Here is a 21,714-nt window from a genome sequence, read left to right on the forward strand (position 1 = left end):
ATACAAGCAGGCACACAGAGGAAGCTGTCAGATATGACAACAGTTCAAAGCCTCAAGTGAATCTTGACATGTAGGAAATGTTGCCTATTGAAGAGGCAAAAAAAGTTTATCAATTACCAGATTATTTGCATCTTAGTGGGAAACACAACTTCCCATAGCTGTATGTCCTTACATCTGAAGACTCTTAGCTCTTTACCTCTAACTGCATGCCACTTAAACCTTTCAATATATCATTTTACCATTTCTCATAGTATGAAATGTAGTTTATGTCCTTGTGAAATATAATCTTCAATTAGTAGAATACATTTGTCCATAACCACATGATCTCCTAGGACAATCCAGTCTAATTTTTCTTCAGAAAAAAAAAAACAAACAGCAAAGTGCCTGTCATTAGCAAAACCACACAGATGTATTTTGGGTTACATAATGAACACTTCTGATGCTATCAGACTGGAATTCATCCTTCACTTTCCTTGATGAGATGCCAAGTAATTTGGGAAGCTTCTTTCTAACATTAATTCATGCAAAGCTCAAACAGAATAGAACATCAAGGAAATTAACTTAAGAAAAATATGAAAACATAAGTAATTAGAACAAGAAAAGCTATATGATGTCCAAGATAAAACATAATACAAAAAAATATATCTAAATAAATAGTGAAGTCTCTTTCTTATTTAAGAAGACAGCTGTTACCACTATCAGATTCTTCTATAGTACTAAAAAAGGATTTTAAAGTTGAAAGTTCAAATAAAAAATGTCTAGGAAAGAGACCACAAGACATTAGAGAAAGAGGCACACCTCAAATATATTAAAAATATTTAATTAGGTATTCTATTCGACACAGGAAAATATTTGTGAAAAAAAAAACATTAAAAACAAAATTACCAGATTTTATATTTAGACACTGGCAACACAATACATAAAAAACATTATACAAGAAGGTAATATATCACAAAATTCAATGGTTCAAGGATTAACAATTCAAGGGTATTTTAATCTTTGTAGTGAAATCAACTCTCATTAGTTACATATGAACACCATTATATCATTATGTTTCAGTGCCCTAAGTGAAATGAGTTAAAGTTTAATTAAACATCCACTGACCAAAGGTTCACATCATTGTTCAACAAAACCAGAGCTATTAGTTCCAGAAAGGTCAGACTTCATTATCTGTCTCTTTCCATTGAGGATGCTTCAGCATTGCCAAGGAGAGCCAGCAGTGCTGGCATCTCTACTGTGTATGATTTGCAAAGAGGTATTCCAGTTTTTTACACTCTAGATTCACAACCTTTCACTGCCACTAGAAATCTCACACATGTTACTTACAAATACTGTTGAAAGCTTGACAACTGAATATAAAACTGTGAGATGTGCTGTGGACTGGACACAGGCCAGATGAATGATGGCTTTCATAAAGCATGCAGCTTGTTAAGAAGGTATTGCAATTGTGTTCATTGGACCAGTTGCTCAAAAAACTTTCATAAAATGATTTTGAATTAAGGTTTCTATATGGGACATCAGCACACTCATATCAGCAGCACAGACCTGGTGATCCCCATTTCCTGTCTTTTTCAGGGTTTCCAATAGGCCCCAGTGGATTGGAGGCAGAGCGCTGTAAGAACTCAGCAAGTGAAGCTGACTTAATGGATTCTGATTTATTTCTGCAATCCTCAAGGCCCTCAAGATAGCAGGTGCAAACTTAGAATAATGAGCTGTAGATGAAATAATAATTGGGCAAGTTCTATCTTGTAATCGATCTGCAACTACTTTAGCAACAGCTGTGTGTGTATCCAAAATATATCCTGTAGTACTGTACACAGAGTGAATGGCAGCCAGACAGTCCTCATCAGAGCACCAGCCAGCCACTAAGTCCTGCTGAAGCTTTCCAAGTAGATCTTTCTGCAGCTGGAAGTGGCCCTGATTTTCCAGTTGATTAAATAATTGTGTCACCAGCTGTCCATCTTCATTAGCAATCAGGTGTAAGTATCGCTCAAGATTGGAGGACTTCAAAATATCGACTGCTGGTGAAAAACTGGAAATTAATTTTCTTCCCCTCAAATCATAAACACCTGTTCTTATGAATTCAGTCAAAACATTGTTTTCATTGGAAGCACAAATACATTTCCTGATAGGAATTCCCATCATTTTAGCATAGAATGCAGCTAGGATGTTGCCAAAGTTTCCCGTAGGAATGCAAACATCTACAGGGCTTCCAAAAGAAATAATACCCTGATGAACAAGATCAAGGTACGCAGAGGCGTGATAAACTATCTGAGGAAGCAGTCGTGCCCAGTTTATGGAGTTTGCTGCAGCCAAAGCTGTTCCATATTCTACTGTAAGAAAGCCAGTAAAATCAGAATTAGTAAAGATTTGCTTTATAGCTGTCTGGCAAAAATCAAAATCTGATTTGACACCCACTGACCAAGCATTTTCCTTCTGACAGCCAATCATTTGTGATTTTTGAATTGGGCTTACTCCATCCTCAGGAAAAAAATTCATCAGAGCAATTCTCTGTTTGTCAGTGTCATTGAGACGACTAAAGCCATCCAGAACAGCACTCCCCGTGTCCCCAGAAGTAGCTACCAGAATCAAGTAATTGCAGCTTCTGGGAATGCAGTAGGCAAATAAATGTGGCATCAACTGTAATGCAAAATCTTTAAATGATGCTGTTGGTCCATGAAATAACTCAAGAAGGAACTGATTGCCTGCCAGATGCCTAACTGGGGCAACTTTAGAACAACTAAAGTTTTCTCCATAAGCAGTTTCAATAATTTCTGCCAGCCTAGAAGCAGGAATATCAGCAGGATGTATGCATCTTTCTAGTATCACCTGGGCTCTTTCAACGTAAGTTGCTTCTATCAGACCTTGCCATTCTTCAGCAGTGAATTTTGGAAGTCCTCTCTCAGGAACAAAGAGTCCCCCATCAAGGGCTAAGCCCTGAATAACAACATCACTGAAATAAAATTTATTAGAGTCTTCTTCTGTACTCCTTCCAGACCTACTAGACCTTGTTGAAATGAAAGTTTCCAGTTCTGAGTCTTGGTATCTCTTCACAGCATCAAGTACCTTTTCTGCCACGACCTCTGCAGCAACATCCCCGCCACAAAGAACACGGATGTCAAACCACCTTTTGTAGAACTGCTTCCTAAACTGGAGCACATCTTTGAGAGAAACACCAGGAGACAACCCCACGATACGATCCATCTGCTTTGATTTCAGCCTGCTCATAATGACTGATGTGGGCACATCCAGATACACAACTATTCCATTCTTCTTTATGTGCTGCATGCCAGCAGCATGCATTGGATTGGATCCACTAAGGGAAATGACACTTCCAGATGCTGAGAACTTCAACAGGGCTTTTCCTTCCTCCTCTAGAAATTCCTCATAACCAACGTCCTGCAGTTTTTGTGACACGCTCATGTTCCAGGTTTTTTCAAGGACATCATCATCTATGTCTATGACAGGGCAATCCAGTTTCTGGCCCACTATTCTCCCAGTCGTTGTTTTCCCAGCACCTGGAGGTCCCATCAGGATAATATTTTTCTTTCCAAGAAGAGAATGACTTGAGAACCATGACTTCCATATTTGTGCAAATGCAACAGGTCTTGAAAATGTGAGTTTTAAACACATGCTAGAAAGACTGTTTTGGGTTATTAGTCTTAAAGGCTGATATTGAAAAACGGGAAACATCTTCTGATGAATTATTGTGGGTTTTTTTCCAACTTGACAATCCACTTAACTGCTTCAGAAAGAAAACAAAAAAAAAAACAAAACAACAGTAACTAGTCCTTCAGCAAATATCTAAGAAAAAGCCCTCAAGGATATAAAATTCAGAGCAAGAGATCAAATATAAATCCAGCTATGACCTCATCAGTGCCAAGAAGGTATTTTTCAGAGTAAGACTCATTTCCCTCTCCTGCTTAGTTCCAGCTTGTTTCCACTGACAAACCCAACATGAAAAAGTCCGTGTCCTCAAGGTAAAAAAAGACATCCAAGCCTAACACTACAATAATGTTCACAAATAATATTGCTCATAGGAGTTAAAAAACAATTTGTTTTCCTTCTAGAAGACTTGCTTTTAACTACACATTTATAAGTAACAATAAAATAGGTTACCTTCTTGTAATCAAAATGTTACCAAAATATGCATTTGTCCCACCTCCCAAGGAAACTTGGATTATTTTTAATCCTTTGTTTTTAAAAAAAGCAAATGCAAGACTCACTTAAATACACAGATAACTCACAGTCCTGTGCAACAGCAAGGCTGGATGAGTTGCATTGAAATCTCTTCTGAAGGGATGGAAACCAAGCAAGGGATTTTTGAAGAACTCCTATACTGGAATTGTATTGAATGTAATTTGGGAATGGAAAGAGGAGGAGAAAGAGACAGATAGAGAGAAATCATGAGGACTCTCTAACAAAAAAGTTACTAAGAAGGATGGATTTCCAGCAAAGTAAGAGACTCCCAACATTGTGCTTTTTACTTAGAGAAATAAACACCAGTATCAGCACTAATTGGAGCACATGATTTGTCTGCAACATTTAGAGCAAAAGGGGAAAGACTCAAAATCTCCCTAAAACTGTGAGGGGGGCATGGGGAAGAGCATTTGCTCACTACTATGCAGAGCTGAGTTTGCAAACAGTAAATCTCTGTGTCTGCACCCAGTGTTGTGACCTGGAGGATATGCTGTAATTACAAGGCAAAGATCAGAGTAGAGATGGGCATATAATGCTATCCAGGTTTTTTCCTCAATCCTTGTAAAGTATAAGGGGATCATCCTGTGTAGATGCAATATAAGGGGTTTATAAATCTTTAATAAAAAAGAGTTTTAGAAATCTTCATAAACCCTTAATAAAAGTAAAAACAAACTGCAAAGAGTAATTGTAATATCCAGTATTGCTCTAAAAGTGTACTGCAATAGTAAGCGCTCTGGTGCATATAAAAATATGTATGGTTTTTTTAGGGACAGAAAGAGATCTTTATATTAAACTTGCATGATGTAAAAAAGTTATATTCAGGAGTAAATAAACCCAAAACCAGTAGATTTTAGTGACTTTATTTCTTGAACATAAGAATCACTTCAAGCATTGTGTGTGTGAACTAAGGGAGTGAAAACCACACCAACCATGTCAAGCCTGCCATGTCCTGCTCCACTACAGGTTAACTTTGAGCTGCAGTCAGTTGGCGTGCATTACTCAGATAACGGGTGTAACATCTGGGCTGCCATATGAATTTTGGCATAGGTATTGTTTAAAATCAACTTGAGTTTTGCACTCACCCACATAAAGCTCATGTACCTAGAAGACCGCAAGCATCGAAAACAACCCATTTTTTGAAATTATTTTTTGTCCACTGGCAAAACTCCAACAGTAGAAACAGCCAGATGATCCACCCACCCCACTTTAGATACAAACTCCACGCCAAAAGGGTGGGGTTGTTGCGGCAGAGCTTACACCCATACCTCCAGTAACGTTCTGCTTTGGCTATTCAGCTCCACATAGACAGCACCGATATATCTTTAGGCGTGACCCACAATTTTAACAACCACTGCGGGTGACAGGTGCTCTAGTGAAAACTGGGCCTTCCTAATTGCATAGACACAAGACCAGCCCCCGCACCAAGCTCCTGCAGCGGCTCCCTGAAGGCGCGAATGGGAGGAGGGAGGGAGCGGGAAGGATGGAGCGGGAAGGAGGGAACCGGACGGACCGCACCCACCCGGCCGGCCGGCCAGCCCTGCCGCGGGCTGCCACCTCCGCTCTCCCTGCCGTGCCCTGTCCTGCCCCATTCCCCTGGTCCTGGCTAGGTTCCACCCCCATTCCCCTGGTCCCGGCCGGGTTCCACCCCTATTCCCTTGGTCCCGACTGGGTTCCACCCCCATTCCCCTTGTCCCGGCCGGGTTCCACCCCCGCCCCCCGGCGCCCTCAGCGCGGCGCGCGCACGTACCGGCGGGGGCGGGGGTTACCGCTGCCACAGGTGCGCGCACGCGCAGTCCAACGGTCCGCCCCGCCCCGCCTCCCCCCGCGCCGCGCGGTGCCGGCAGCAGCTGCGCCTGCGCGGCCGTTCCGAGCCGGGCGCAGGGGCGGGTAGTGGAGGTGGCCCCGCCCCTCATGGCGCCGTTCCCCGGCGGTTTCCCGGGTAACCGACAACAGCGGCCGGCCCGCCCCGAGCCCCGAGCCCCTCGGCGAGGCGGCGCTTCCCCGGTCCGGACCCCCCAGCGGGGTGGGTACCCCGCGTCCAGAGCCCCGCAAGCAGGCGAGCGCTCCTCTGTGCCCAGGCTGCCGCGGCGGCAGCATGGCCACGCAGAGCGTCCCGGAGGGCGCCTGTGAGCCGCCGCCCCAGCCGAAGCCGCCCGCCAAATCTGACGGGTATGTGGGTGTCACAGAGCTGCTTGCGGGCAAGGGTGGCTGCTCCTGCCAAGGCAATGCATCTAATGGGTAACAGGTTTTAAAAACCCCCAAACAAACTAGTTTTTGCATGGTTACTCCCCCTCCTAAGTAGTCACTAACATCCGGATGGGCACTGAGGTGCTGGAGTGTGTCCAGAGAAGGGCAGCGAACCTGGGCAAGTGTCTGGAGCACGAGTCCGATGAGGAGCAGCTGAGGGAGCTGGGGATGTTTCGCTGGAGAAAAGGAGGCTCCGGGGTGATTTTATCTCTCTCTACAACTGCTTAAAAGGAGGGTGCAGCGGGGGGGTTGGACTTTTTTCCTAGGCAGTTAGGGACCGGACACGAGGACTGGGCCTCAGCCGCACCAGGACAGGGTTACATTGGACATTAGGAAGAGATTTTTCACAAGAATGGTGATGAGGTGCTGGAGTGGGCTTCCCGGGAAGGTGGTGGAGTCCCTGTCCCTGGAGATGTTTAAGGAAATACTGGATGTGGTGTTTAGTCTAGTTGACAAGATGATGTTGGACTTGATAATTCAGAGGTCTTTATCAGCCTAATTGATTCTGTGATCTGAGGGTTTACAGTCTGCTCCAAGAAGTGATGATTTACGTTTGGTGTCTTCAGTGACATCTTGTTAGTTCATAATTTACAAAGCACCCCTTCTGTGCTCAGGAATTACATGACATCTTTGTTATTTGCACTTAGTGAGCAGCTGAAAAGGTGGACTTTCCAGTTTCCATGCTTACCATGTTTCAGCTGTATCCTCTGACATTGTTTCTTTTGCTTCCTTTTCTTACCTCTTGCCTTAAAAATGTAAGAAAAGGCCTTTTGCCAAGAGCTATGCAGACGTGTTGTTTTTTTCAAGTCCCTATTTATATAAAAGGCTGTTACACTTAGCATCTTTAGTGAAAGGGTAGGTTGTAACTCAATAGCTTTAAAACAAGTAGATGTATCAGTGACACTCATTAGAACAAAGATAGTTATCCTGTTTCAGGTTAAAGGTTCAGACTTATGAGATTCCTAGTTCTGAGTCTTTGCCATGTAAAAGTAGGTCTTTAAATTTTGTTTGTTTGCATTGTGAATGGATATAGTTTTGGACAGATACTTTTGATGACAGAGGTGAAAGGACAATATGTTGAGGCATGCACACTAAATCCATTCCTGACTTAATACTGTTCAGAGATTTGGATACTCCATGACCATTAGGTTCAGTTTAGGCAAGAGATTCCTTGGCTTAGATATAATCTGACTAAATCCCCTTCTGATCTCATTGACTTCTGTTGTCACCACACTTGCAGCTTAGGTTCACAATGTGTCAAATATTCAGCTGGTAACAGGACTATTGAACCTGGTTAATAGCGTGATTTGACCAGTTTTAACTAATGCATACAAAATCTACTTTATTGTATGGGTTTTTTTCCCAAATGAAATCATATGTATTTCACTCTCAACTGACTACTATTGCTCATGAAACCACAGCAAACATCCTTATTTTCCCCAGCTTTGATATCCCAAATGACACTTAAGGAAGAGGTATCATCTTCTGTCTTCTTACAGATGAATTGTCTCTTTTTCCCTTGCTAAATGATGAGCAGATTAGATTCTGATGTTGCTCATAACCATGGTATTTTCCTTGCAACCCTCTCTAACCCTGTGATATTGAGCTACTTCCTTGATCTGGAAAGTCACTGAAAAGATAAAAGATCCCCCATCTCTTTGTCCAAAGGTGCCTATAGCTGTCTACAAATGATGGCTTCACCTCATGCCAGTATGTAAGAAACTCAGTGTCTTCTCATGCATTTTCTCATTCCAAGACTGTGCACCTCACTAGGTCAAAATTTGCATAAAGCCAGTGCCTTGCACTCCCCTGTGCTCATGATGCCACTTCTAGAAAATGGTGAGGAATACTGTTATTTATCAATTTGGTGGGTTTGTGCAGTGTCTATAGCTGTTTGCCATGAATTTAACATGAAAAAAAATAAAACTTTATTCCTTATTATTAGAAGTATTTCAGGAAGTATATATGATCTTAGGCAGATAATCCTCTCTCTGATTTTGGAGACCAAATTGCCAAAAGACAAAATAAGTTCACAATTTTAATTAAGTCCTCTGACATGAGTACAAATACATTTATTGGACATTTGCAGCTCATGGACAAGAGCTTTTATCCGTGTTGCTGCTGTGATACATATTCAGTGACCCAGGATTACATGGTTTCTTTCTTCCTATTTCACTATTTCCATAGAGTGGACTGCACTATATGTAATCCTTTTTGTTCTTTTTTATCCTTACTTGAAAACATAACATTGTTTTTCTCATAAACACGTTTTTTTCTGTAAAAGAAACACAGTTGTTCATAAGCTTTTGTCTACACATATGATATGTTTTCTAAAGATGGGCAGATTATAAAAGTACAGTGAGGGAGCCTTCACTTCAGGAGCAGGGAGTTCTGCTTCCTCAGGCAAACATCTGTGGCAGCTCAGTCCTTCAGATAGAGGCAAGATGTTGCCAATCAGCTAATGATCAGCATTTGGCTGCTTTTGGAGATTTTGATTAAAGCAGAAGTTATCATGCCATATGCAACATTAGACCGAAACAGCAGTGTGTGCATACCATGTTCATACAGCTTTTCATGTCTGAGCCCTCCCTGATTTTCACATCAGCTGTTTGAGTGCCAAACCCACCCCTGGTTCCCATTGTTCAGGATCACAGCTCCTGTCTGTGTAACATAAGGAATCTGCAGTGTGCTGTGCTATTTCAGAGCAGTCACCCCCTCATCTCTCATAAGTGTCTGTAACAGATGGTTCAGCAGGAACACTGAGACAGTGATACAGTGGACAGTAATTAGGAAAACTGACGATCATGGACATCCTGTACAATTCTTGACTGCATTTGACATTTTTCTCAAGCATAAATCATAGAATCATAGATAATGCTGAGTTGGAAGGGGGCCATGAGGATCACTGAGTCCAACTCCTGGCCCTGCACAGGACACCCCAAGAATCACATCATTGCATAAGGAATTCATGCAAGCAATACTCAAATTTATTTACAAAATTTAGGTTTTGTTGGAATTCAGAATGTCTGTTCAGCATATATATTTGGTATTTATTTCCATAAGTGTGATAATCCTGACCTCAGACACACAAGAGCAGAAGGAAGAAGGAAGCTAACTTCAGAACCAGAAAGCTCATTTGTCAGTGCCCTACTAGATTTAGCCTTAGCATGGAGGCTGTGTGAATGATGGTCTTTATTTGGGAGAAAATACAAAACAAAACAGATTATGCTTTTGCCATGAGCTACTGCAAAAAAGTATATTCTTTGAAGAACATTTTCTGACCCTTCTTTATGGATATTTTTTAACCTCCAAGGTATCTATCCAAACTTAGAGAACTTGTGAAACATGAAGCAGACAAAAATAAATCTCAGTGCAAAACTATGGGTCCAGCAAAAGTTGCAGTGCCATGTCCAAATGATTTTCTGCAGAAACGTTCCAAGGAGCCCAAGCTAGCACCAAGTAAGTGCAGACAGAAAATATATGCAGTGTAATGTATTTTTTAGAGTAGAGAGTTATATCTTCGTGTCCTACAGTACTATGTTTTGGGCAGCTATTGGGTTGTAAAAACAGAAATACTGGTTTGTGGGGTCAGTATCAGGACCCCTATTGTTGTTGGAGTCAGTACCTGTATTGTTGTGGGGTCAGTATCAGGACCTGCTGTTGTAGGAATGGGCTTTGTCACTTGTGACATTACACTTAATTACTGCCAAAGAAGAACATGAACTCAGGTGACTTGGATCAAATCATTATTGCTGGTAGTGATAATGAATTAGAGTTATGTCTAGTGGGAAATAGGATGGGAAATAATTATTCTTAATTGCTTACTATAAGTGAGACTATTTAGGATACTACTGAATTTCTGTTGGTGCCTTGGAAAAAAGATTACACTGAAATGGAAGAGAGTCTACATTCTCTGGAGAAAGGATTATTAGAAGCTTTTTACAATGATTAGGGAACCCCAAGAGCAGGGCTCTTCCCTAAGGAGAGATGTGTCAGATTTGAGGGCAGCCACCATGCAGACTGGGCAAAGACCTCAGCAGGAGAGTGCAGTCCCACCATGTCAGGCAGGCCAGCAGAGCAGGGTGGGGAGCAAAGTCTGTCCTGTCAGTGTGTCCCACTGACCATCTGGCAAAATCAAGTTACAGGGCAGGTCCCTCCCCTGACTCCATACAGCTCCTCAGGAGCAGGACCGGGGTCCCTGCACTGACTCCATAGAGCTCCTCAGGAGCAGGAGTGGGGTCCTTGCACTGACTCCATACAGCCCCTCAGGAGCAGGAGTGGGGTCCCTGCACTGACTCCATGCAGCCCCTCAGGAGCAGGACCGGGGTCCCTGCACTGACTCCATGCAGCCCCTCAGGAGCAGGACCGGGGTCCCTGCACTGACTCCATGCAGCTCCTCAGGAGCAGGAGTGGGGTCCCTGCACTGACTCCATACAGCCCCTCAGGAGCAGGAGTGGGGTCCCTGCACTGACTCCATGCAGCTCCTCAGGAGCAGGACTGGGGCAGACATGGCTGGGACAGCTCATCCAGGTATTGACAGATGAAATGGGGCTCCTGAGCCCAAGGGGGTGGGGTGGATGCCCCAGGTGAGACCGGTCAGGACCATTATTGCCCCTGGGCTCTGACAGTGAGCACCTCTACTAAAAGTAGTTATAATTACATTTGAAAAAACTACTGTACCACTGCAGTTAAGAGAAAATTAGTGACAAATTAGGAAAATCCATCTGAAACACCATAGTATTTCCTAGGTTATGAAACTTCTGTTAGGCCAAACAAACATACCTCACAGTTCATTGACAGGCAGTTCTTTCATTGTAGATACTGTTGGATTCTGTTTTTATGTAATTCTGTACATAGTTTTTCCCTTTTGAGAAGTGTAATAATATGAAATAGCAAACCTCTTCAAATTTATTGCTGAGAATGTTTACATGTTCTATTCACAGAAAAAAAAGAAGAGGATGGTAAAAAATTGCTCCCATTATCAGTGCCACCCAGGACATACCACCCAGTTACTCGTACTAAAAAGAATTTTATAAGTAAAAATGCACTTGCTGTTATGACAGGGGAGCCTAAAAAGCCTCGACATTTTTGTGTTGATACAAGACAGGGAGATAAATATCTCCTTGAACCTTCAGGACTTTTTCCAAAATACATTAACAAAAAGGTATGTTTTATTAAATTATATTGGAAGCACTATTCATAATGCCTATTTTAGTTTCACTGTTACATAGATATCATGGCTGTTTGTGTTAGACCTCTTGAATTCATGGAGAAGAAATCACTGGCACTAGATTTGTGCCTTGCTTTGCTATGTTCTCATTTGCTTATGCTGTCAGCTAAAAAAAATTGCAGAATGATTGTTCTAAGGCAATGGCATATGTCTTGCATTGGGAACCCAGGGAGTGTATAATGGGGGGGCATGGAATTCTGTGATGAATGAATGTTTGCTGCTTAGAAAAGACAGGCAGGGAAGAAGAGATGGAAGGTTGCCCTTTGAATGAAGGAGCTGTTCAAATATATGGAGTTCTTCTATGAAATTGGTAACAGGCTGGTTGAGCCTGTGGGTCAGAATCAGAGGAAAGGCCAGCAACTGTCAAAAGTGTGTTTGTTATGGAGCACCCAAAAAGGTGAGGAGCTGGATGAAAATCTCTTTAAGCAACTCGAGGAAATCTTCAGATCACAGTGCAGCTTCTTATGGAAGACTTCACTCTCCTTGAGAGCTGCTGAAAGGATAACAAACACAATGACATGAAAGCAATCAAAAAAGTTTCCTGAATCATGCCAGCAGCATCTTTCTTCACAGATGGTGCATGAGCCAATCAATAATCATGCTCTTCTGCTTCATACAAACCAGGAAGAATTGCTCAGGGGTGTGATAATCAGCTGTAGTCTGGGGGCACAGACCATGTGGCAGTTGCAGAGCCCTCCTGTTCAGGGAGCCAGGTGGGCACTGACTGCGCAGGAGAGCAAACAGCAGCTTATTGAGGGTAACCCATGGGAGACAGCTCTGGAAAGCAGAGACCTTGGGAGAGCTGACATGCTTTTAAGGAGAACCTCCTCTGTCCACAGGAACAGTCCATCCCCTACTCAGGAGAATAAGATCTATCAAGAGCCTATCTTATCTAAACATGTAACCCATGACAGAGCATTAAGAGATTACATAACTCATGACAGAGAAGATGCCAAAAAGAACCTGAAGGCCTTGCAGTACTTTTCCATGGCTAAAAATGTATATAAACAATACTAGTCATGGTGCTAGCTGACACTAAAAGATTAGTGAATAATTTTGCATTTAGTAGAAAGAAGGTAGACTCTGATATCTTTTGGCTAGAGGAGCTTCATTTTCAAAGGTTAATGCAAAATAGGTGTTTCCCCAGGAATGTCTGGAATATTCAGAAGTTATTTTTTTCCTCTCTGAAACACATCAGTGTGGGATAGTTTATCCTTCTTAATTAGTCCAATTTTCATGTATGTGTTCTTGTATGTTGCAATGTTCAGCAAAAATCAGGATACAGGAAGACCTTTCAAAGACATTCTCTAAGGAATGTTTCCAATCATAGAAGCTGACACTGTATAAAAATGTAAAATAGCTCACTGTCATGAACAGGTTTCAAACTCCTTGCTCAGCCATCACTTCTTATGAATAGACATTCTGGATTTTCTTGTCTTCTAAGGTTGTGAAAATAAATTAAAGGGAATTATTTATATGTTTTTCTCAAGCTAAAAAGATGATCATGTTTGACAATTTTAAGAACATGGTGACTTAGGATTTTAGTGCTCAGTAGCACAAATTGTCATTTCAAGCTATTTTTGCAAATGGATGGATGACAGGTATCTCTTTGTTTCCTTCTTAAAAGCACATATAAGGAATTTCTTCCTTCTCCTTATAGAATTATGGCGTTTTACCAAAATATGTGATACAGAGAAATGAAGAAATGAAGAGAGAGGAGGAAGAATACCAAGCCAATGTTTTGGAGCAACTCAAGAAGAAAGCTATGAAAGTACTATCTGAAGAAGAAAGGACAGATATTCTGAAGGTGCATATTCTGATTTAGTTTAATTAGTATAATGTCCAAAAGATTAAATGCACTAATGTAGGTCCATATAAATAATGAAAAGTATACTTTTTTGGTTTTTTAAGTGAAATGAATTAGTTGGCTACTTTTTCACTAGATGGAGCTGTAGAACAGTTGCATACAACTGAAAGGAACTTATTTAGCTACAGTTTTAATAGTTTTCAATTCTGTTTGGTTCTTATTCACATTAATGAGTTGAAATTTCAGTGAAACTTCAAAGAGCAGAAAATCACCAATATGGATTTAGTGACGCTTATTAATGGAGAAATTTTTTTTCCTCATGCAGAATATTGCTTCTTTTACTGGCAGTTTCTGTCTTCACATTGTGACCTCACCGATTAAAGCATAATGACTTGCTTTAAAATGTGACAAAAATGGCCAGAATTAAACTGCAGTATAGTCATAGAACTATGACTGAAAATTTTGTATTTTGTCCAGTTGTTCTGTATACTGTCTTTCATACAGTTTTTATTGCACAAGACTTTTAAAAGAGAATTAATACTATAAAAGAAGTTGAGCATAAAACAGATATCCAGTATCTGACCTAGAACTGGAATTTTTCTTGACCACTTTTTAGAAAAATTTCCTGTGAAAATGAAGCTTACATGTCTGTGATGTTTGTATATTGGTCTGTCCCTTAATAACTTGATCTTAGCATCCACCTGAAACAAATTAATAGATAGATGGACAGCTCAAAGATGCTGAATGCCCACCAAAAAATATCTAGAGAGAAAATAATGTCTAACTTGCCTGGCTGAAAGGCAAACTGGTTAATTGGCAAGGTCTGAAATGTCCAGCACAGAGGTCTTTTGCATATATAACAAGCAGTAGAAGCTAGGAAGGAGTATGGGAGAGAGGTGAGGGCATTGCACTGACAGCAATATAAAGAACAAAACATATTTTTATGGTAAGAAAGGCACAGGACAAGCTGATGGTCCAACAAGTTAACAATGCAGCAAAAATATATGTGCAAAAAAGGCATGTGAGTTCAGCTGTTCACCATTCTGCATTTAGTTTGATTAAAATGATGTTCTATATTTTTCAAATAGAGGAATGCATTGGAATATTATTTTCATTTTTAAATTTTTTAGATTGTTTTTATTAACTCACTATTTATTTTAACTTTTTTTTTCCAAAACATTTACCTTTCCATGGGCTTACTTATGCATTTATATTGTCAGGAGGAATTAGTGTCCCTAGGGTATGTGGCTTCTACCCAGTGCTCAGCTGTAGACATATGGGAACTTCTGTCCTTTAAAATAATTGACATTGCTAGTGAGCACATGTGCACTGTCTGATTTGAAAGAATACGTGGCAATGGCTGCCTGAGACCAAAAGCAAGCCTCATGACCTTACAAAAATAAAGGGAAGTCATTTGTGCCAACATTTTTTGAACTCCTTGTTGTGCTTACTTTGGTTGGGATTTCATGAGAATAAAAGAGAATGTTGATAAATGCAGTACATATTTCTCACTAATCCAGCATGTATTAGAATTCCATATATAGAGCTGGATATTCAGTTTGTGATCTAGCAGTAGGAATAGTGGTCAGCAAATTACATTGTTGGAGGAGCTGTGAAGGAGATTTTTATAGAGTCATGATCTGCTTTTGATCTCTCCACTTTGTAGGGATAGAGCAATTTGATGAATGTATGCTCTAATGTTTTAAAATTCACTGGTTTTAATTATTTCCAAGCCAGTTCTTACTAATGTACACAAATAAGAATTATTTTAAAAATCTATGGATGACTTTTTAATGAAAGTTTTTGAAAAGATGAGATTTATTTTTATGCCTATATATTTGTAAACTGTACCTGATGACTGGTAGACTATGAAACCTACCAAAGTACTTTACAGCCTTGGATAGCAAAAACAAATATCATTACCAGACAGTAGGTAAATATCCTTGTTGCTCTAAGTTTCACATGCAGCAGTAAAGCTTTTAAGCTTATGAAGATTGTTATAATGACCTTTATGAACAACACTTAGATGCTTAATATGAATATGCAAAAATCATGAATTGACATGCAATAAATGCTTTGGTTTGAATTGTTAAAATATTAGTTCATAATAAAGATTAGATTTTTCTTAGTGTTGTCAGGAGAGTTCATTTTTTTTTCCTAAATCAATTTATAGAGTCAACAAAAGACAAGTTTTTAAGTACAAGAGCCTTTGAGTTCTGAAATAGAAACAACAGTCTTCAAAGCTAAATATGTATAAAAATAAACCCTCTAAATTTAACTTCAGTATGTTCATCAGTTAGCCAGACTGTGAGAAAAATGTTTCATAATAATGGAGGACATGAGGTTGGAAATCACAGTGTGCCATAAAATCAGTGTGCCAATTGAATCCAGTTTTGGTTAGGGAGAGGAGCTGAAAACTTTGGTTCCCAAGAGAGTAATTTCACTTCTTTATTCGTGAAGATACCTTGTGATATCCTCTAAGGTGACGGAACTGAGAGCCATAAACATTTTTGAGAGCTGTTTTCTCACCAAGAGGTGTGTTATTTACTGGTTGCTCTCTCAGTTCCTTGTTAGTTGTGATTGTTAAGTTCACCCATATAGTTTTCATGGGGATGTTTGATGCACTGGGCAAACTCTACTAAATCCTCACATTCATGTGGATAGAATGTGTAGATTTTGATTATATTTTTGAGGAGAGAAAGTAAGAGCAGTGGTTGCGGTAATTGGAAGAAAGATATAAAGACAAGATGTAAATTTTATTTTTCTACCACTGTCTGGTTCCTTTTAGTGTATATTGGTGATAAAAGTGTTGCCTCTGGTGTCTCTGTGTCTCTGACTTAACAGATTTATGAATAAGTTTTGATTATAGCACTTTTAATTTTTTAATGTAGAATTTTAGTCTCAAGGTTTTATATATAGAGGATATGGTTTACTCTATCTAGAAAGGTAATTCTTTGCACAGCAGCATGCAAGAGGGGTAGTTGTTATTGAAATTATTGTTGATAGGGTCAATGACAGTTGGGGTTTTTAGTCCAAATGATAAAAAAATTGCTGATAGTTGTTACTGTAATTGTAGATTAGAAGGGAAATGCAATTATTCAGTGTTTTTTCAAAGTAGTTTATAGAAGTTAAACTGTTGTGGAATCAGTTTGGTGACCATGGTCTGAACAAAATCTTGATTACAGAAAATTAGGCTGGTGGTGAGATGGCCTGGAACTTTGCTGAATTTTGCTCAATATTGCTGGAGTTCCAAGTATCATAACTCTTAAGGATTTAATTGATTTGGTCCAATTAAGATGACTACACATTATTCATGTACTTGTCTATTATTTTTACATTGCAGTAACACTTAGCATATGTAATATAAATTAAAAAAACAAGTAGTTTATGTACATATTGTTCTTACTTTTTCTCATATATTTCCTTTTCATGTAATGGCACCAGGCACTGAAAAAGAACTGGGAGGAAATAAATCGTGCATATCAAGGTCTTCCAATAGTAACAGACACCAGGTACAAGCAGATGCATAAAGAAGAGCTGGAATTAAAGCTGAAACAACTGGAGCATGACATAGCAGCAATTGAGAAGCACAAATGTGTCTACATTGCAAACATGTAAGGATTGTTGTTCAGATATGGCCTCTTTTCTCCTTTTCCCCTGTCCCTGCATCTCCAAGAAGTGCCTCTCTAAATTCTCAGAAGATGCTACTGTCAACTATTTAAAAGGAAACACTCAACTAAGCATGTGGCATCTTAGAAAAGTTGTTACATATAACTCTCATCTATACAATTCCCCAAACATTTTGAAATAAAATGCTTAACTAAACTTTGAGTATGAATAATGAATTTAATTTTTTATTCTTTGCAATTTTTATTAACTACTAAGATTGTTATAAACATCATACAGAAAGCATGTAAAACACTGTTTCTTATGTTTGGAGTACATCTTTCCTTGCCTAGCCAAAACAAAGGGAAATAATTGGCTGCTGTAGACAGCTTGATAAATATAACTTCAGGATGGAATGGCTTCTGGACTATATATTAGAGAGATGTTGTTTTTTACTCTTTACTTAAAAGCTTGAGTAATTGTATTTCTAAACAGTTTGGATTCTGTATAAATTTTGTGTACTTATTTTTTACCACCAAAACCAATTTTTAATGTGGAAAGCTGCAATAATACAGACTTTACACAATACAGACACCACATGTGTGTTTTTACAAGTACATAATTCTGTAATGCTATAGTAAATCTACAGTTAAATTAGAAAAATGTGTTTTGACTGGAATTATGGTGTATTGTTAGAATGAAAGCAGAACACAGCTTTTTCTGTATGGTGTCAATCACTACCACCAGCAGCTGTTGTGACATCATCATATCTGACATCAGCAAAGGATAAAGTCAAAAATTTGAAATTAACTATGAAAATCCAAATTTTCCCATACATTGAGTTCCTTTCCTAAATTTTTCAGGGGATGGCTTTGAAGGCTTCACAGTGATTCTAGCTCTGTTTCTTGTGCATGTTATACTTGTCTATGTCATGCACTAGGAACAGGTGGGTGAGCAGGAATGTGAATTTTCTTATTTGTAACTTATTGTTAAGCAATCGTGTTTATTTTTGAAGGATATAAGCTGGAAGAAAGCTGCAAATTTGTAAAATATGGATTTAAAAGAAATGAATGTGTCATTCAAAAGAATGACACACTGTATATTTTAATAAAACTACACTAAATTGTTAGCACTTAATAATGTGTGGCATTATCTTCTAGTGAAGTACCTGATGCCCCTCTTAAGAAGTCAGAATAATCAGAAAAGGCTTGAAATTTAAAAAAAAGGGATTTGACTCCACAAGAGCATGCATTCCCACTGCCTCCCTGTCAGCCTTTATTTATTTGCAGACTGCCTGATTTAGTTTAGGATCAGCATTTGGTTCTTCCACTTATTATCAGTGCTAACTTTATGGAAATACAAAATAGGTGGTGGCCTATCCCAAAACTTGGGATGAGCAGCTAGGCCACACTTAGAAACATTCTTCATTCACCCATATAAATGACTGGTTTTTGGCATTGTCAGAAGTATGTTAATCCATTATTGGGAAATGAGGAAGTGAATGGGAAGAAATGCAAAAAGTATTCCTGCTTAACAGAAGAGGAAGAAACAAAAGCCAGTGTCCTTCTGTAGCTGAGTGGACTGTCATTGGTGTCCTTCAACAATGCTGTGGCATTATTTCTTGAGCCTCATATAGCTTTTTGCAGGTAGATCATGAGATATGTGAATTGCTTCTGTCACCCTATGGAGAAGCTTTTGGTGTGTATTCCATGGGACCTGCCTATACCTCTGATTATGGAGAAAAAATATAATGAAAATCATTGAAAATGCGCACAGAAGGGTAGTGTTCTTACCCTTTAGCTCTCTCTGGGAAATTTGACAAAATAAATTTACAGAATCCAAAGAATGTAACTCTGTATTTATATGTTCAGGAAATGCCAGTAATTGAAAGTATAATGTTCATGAATCAACTAGTATGTACCATTGATATAACAAAATGAAAAAGGTGGATAAACTCAACTGTTCTGATAGAATTGTTCCCCCATAAAAGCTATTAAATATTAACAGAAACAAGTCTGTCTGCAGGCTAAAAAGAAGCGTTACCATTTGAAACATCCTTTAAATTCACTAGTCAGTTACTAATAATCGATGAAGTAACAAAGGCTATAATCAAACTGCTTCAGTACTTCATAGTTATAAAACTGGTAATTTTAAATTGTCCATATTAAATTAGATAACCATAATAAAACATGAAAAATGGGGCATGAATAATCTATTGTAACTCGGTAAGAGTTACGTTCCCACAAACTGAAAATATTTCCTGTTGGAAGTTGTGCATGACAAAGCTGTGTATCTATTTTTTAAAAATAGCAACATGAAATTATGATGAATATCTCACTGGCTTTTCTTGAGAATGAAACTATTTATATTCAGGAAGGAAGGGATCAGATATGGCATCGTCACAAACAGAGGGAGTTCCTGATTGCCTCGAGCAAACATCAGCTCTGACAGGAGCATGTGGGCTCCATGTGGCTGATCTTAGACCGTGGTGGCTTTTTGGGCTCTGCATGCATTCCTGGAGACTAAGTCTGGGACAGTTCTTCAAAACCTAGAGAGGTAACCTCACTCCCCTCACAAAATTCAGTGGGAAAAATGGGAGAAATTCACCACTGAATTAATTTTCCATAGTCTCTGTAGGCCGTTTTTTTTTGTGGGAGGGCATGTTCTGACCTGCTGTATATTTTTGTGGAAAATTGGTACAGCAAACTGCTGCTGTGATGGCTCTGCCACAAAGCTAAAATCTAGTCCTTTCATTGGCATACATTTCAGGCAACACAATATATCTAATAATTTCAGACTGAATGAAGGCAGACATCTTTCAGATAAGAAAATTTCACAAATATGCAGATTAATAGCATCCTAGATAAATGCTAGCCCTAGTCCACACTTTCATCCTCAGCTTTAGGATGCTTATAATATTAATGACATAATTAGAGGAGAGACAGGTGGCAAACCCTGTTGTTAAGGTTGTCTGACATTTCCCATAGTCAAGGAAGGCAGCTGCTGAGCCCCGCAGCATTGTCCACCCCAGGTGTGTATTGAGCATGACTAAGCCAAGGGGGAATGGCCTTTCCTTCCATGAGTGGCCATTCAAGGTGGTGATGTACACATGACCACATAAATGCCTAGATTGTAGGATTTTTCATACTATATCTTCCTCCTGCTCCTTCCTGTCATGCAAAGTTATGTAAATAAAATACAAGTAAATTCACAGTGTTCACCTTCCAGGCTAAGAAGTGGCATTATGGTAGGAATGCAGCATGAGTGATTTCTTGTGGTTTTTTCTTTACTGTTTAAAAGGTGCTGATATAAATATGACTTACATTTCAGCAAGTTATGAAACACAATTTTTTTATAGACTGTACCTCCACAAATAGTTGTAGACAGGCAGACATAGCCAAATAGTAGCTGTATGCTGGTCTTGTTGATGCTGCTAGGAGAGTGAACTTCTGTTCAGTCACAGTACCAGCCTGTGGTGTTAATTCATTATGCCATGCCAGCCTCCACACTGACTCCACAGCCTGAAGAAATTTACAGAAATATGCAAACACTGGAATAACTTCGTATTCAAATCTTTCCTCAAATGTCCTTTGCAGTGGTGCTCACCAAAAATTTAACAGCAGCTGAGCTGCTAGTGAGCTGAAATAAGGCTTTATCTTGCTGACCTGTGCAGTTTCCTTGAACCCCCCTGGCACTGTAGCCTGTTGTTTCTTGTCTTAGATTGTTAAGCTGTCTGTCATATGGGTTGTGTTTTTCTCTCTTCGTGGCTGACACAATTTTGTCTGTAAGTAGAGCTCTTGTGTGCTTATAATAACAGTAATAATAAATATGATCATCTGGGCATGAAGACCATGCAATAAGATTCTTGTTGTTTACAAAAAGGATCTGTTTTCCAAGAACCTTCATTTCATTTGTTTCAGCAACTGGAAAGTAGGAGTTGAAGGAAGAGAAATGAGATTTAAAGTACTTAACTTATTCCCTGGAGCAATATGATTTATTCATGTCTTTGTCATAGCATGTTTTTGAAATGCAATGTAAATGACTTATACCTGGCTTTTTCACTGGTTAATTAATACTGCATTTCTTATTTTTGGGATTTCTGACATGCAATTTGAGCCCATCTCTTTTAGATACAGGATATGTGTGCCTAAAGTTAGAACTATGATTTGAGCCTAAACAGCACTGTGGAATAGTTTAAAAGTTATTGGTTAACCAAAATTCATAAAATTAATGATTAGTTTAGTCTTGCTTGGTGAGAGCCCTCATATGGAAAATTCAGGTGACTCAATCCTCTGATTCAAATAGCTGCTGTAAAAATGGACAATGACCTCTAGAACTGTTCTTTGAGGTCCATTCTAAAGGATCTCATGTTGCTTAGAGGTCCATGTTCAAGCTGAGGAAGCAATGTAGTAATTTCTCTTTGGAGGAAAAAACTCCAGTAGTGTTCAACATGTGGCCCCAAGCACTGCACAAGGAAGAAACAACCACATTTTGCTGTTTTATCAGGAGGAATGATTTGTCTTTTACACAAACAATAAAATTAGTAAATGGTCGAGATCCAGCATTTCAGCACCCTAGGGTTATGGGTCATTTGGTGCTGCAACAAAACACAGAGGCTGTCCAG

General features: G+C 39.4%; 2 protein-coding genes across 7 annotated transcripts; one reads left to right on the plus strand and one right to left on the minus strand.

Annotated features, from left to right (window-relative positions):
- Positions 1-785: 785 nt before the first annotated feature.
- On the minus strand, positions 786-5,991 carry THNSL1 (threonine synthase like 1). Of its 6 annotated transcripts, none has more exons than XM_064704095.1 (3): positions 5,948-5,991; positions 4,227-4,339; positions 786-3,742 (listed from the first exon to the last, which is right to left on the minus strand). In XM_064704095.1, exon 3 carries the CDS (start codon positions 3,691-3,693, stop codon positions 1,468-1,470), a length of 2,226 nt encoding a protein of 741 aa, XP_064560165.1. In that variant the 5' UTR covers positions 3,694-3,742; positions 4,227-4,339; positions 5,948-5,991; the 3' UTR covers positions 786-1,467. The 6 variants fall into 6 exon arrangements, with proteins under 6 accessions (XP_064560165.1, XP_064560166.1, XP_064560161.1 ...); XM_064704096.1 differs by having other exon boundaries at positions 805-3,742; positions 4,248-4,339; XM_064704091.1 differs by having other exon boundaries at positions 812-3,745; positions 4,248-4,339.
- A 111-nt stretch (positions 5,992-6,102) lies between these two features.
- Positions 6,103-20,851, plus strand: ENKUR (enkurin, TRPC channel interacting protein). Its single transcript, XM_064704097.1, has 5 exons — positions 6,103-6,369; positions 9,761-9,906; positions 11,391-11,611; positions 13,338-13,484; positions 16,929-20,851. The coding sequence occupies exons 1-5, from the start codon at positions 6,296-6,298 to the stop codon at positions 17,100-17,102; spliced, it is 762 nt and encodes a 253-aa protein (XP_064560167.1). The 5' UTR covers positions 6,103-6,295; the 3' UTR covers positions 17,103-20,851.
- Positions 20,852-21,714: the final 863 nt, after the last annotated feature.

The sequence above is a fragment of the Zonotrichia leucophrys genome, chromosome 2 (assembly GCF_028769735.1).
Source record: "Zonotrichia leucophrys gambelii isolate GWCS_2022_RI chromosome 2, RI_Zleu_2.0, whole genome shotgun sequence".
NCBI classification, from domain to species: domain Eukaryota; kingdom Metazoa; phylum Chordata; class Aves; order Passeriformes; family Passerellidae; genus Zonotrichia; species Zonotrichia leucophrys.

What these genes read in the sequence shown, in the direction of transcription:
- THNSL1 (XM_064704095.1), bottom strand. Translation starts at nt 3,693, where the DNA reads ATGTTTCCCGTTTTTCAATATCAGCCTTTAAGACTAATAACCCAAAAC.
- ENKUR (XM_064704097.1), top strand. Translation starts at nt 6,296, where the DNA reads ATGGCCACGCAGAGCGTCCCGGAGGGCGCCTGTGAGCCGCCGCCCCAG. An exon ending in CCGCCCGCCAAATCTGACGG is followed by an intron (nt 6,370 to 9,760) that starts GTATGTGGGTGT and finishes TTAACCTCCAAG; the next exon opens with GTATCTATCCAAACTTAGAG. An exon ending in GGAGCCCAAGCTAGCACCAA is followed by an intron (nt 9,907 to 11,390) that starts GTAAGTGCAGAC and finishes TTCTATTCACAG; the next exon opens with AAAAAAAAGAAGAGGATGGT.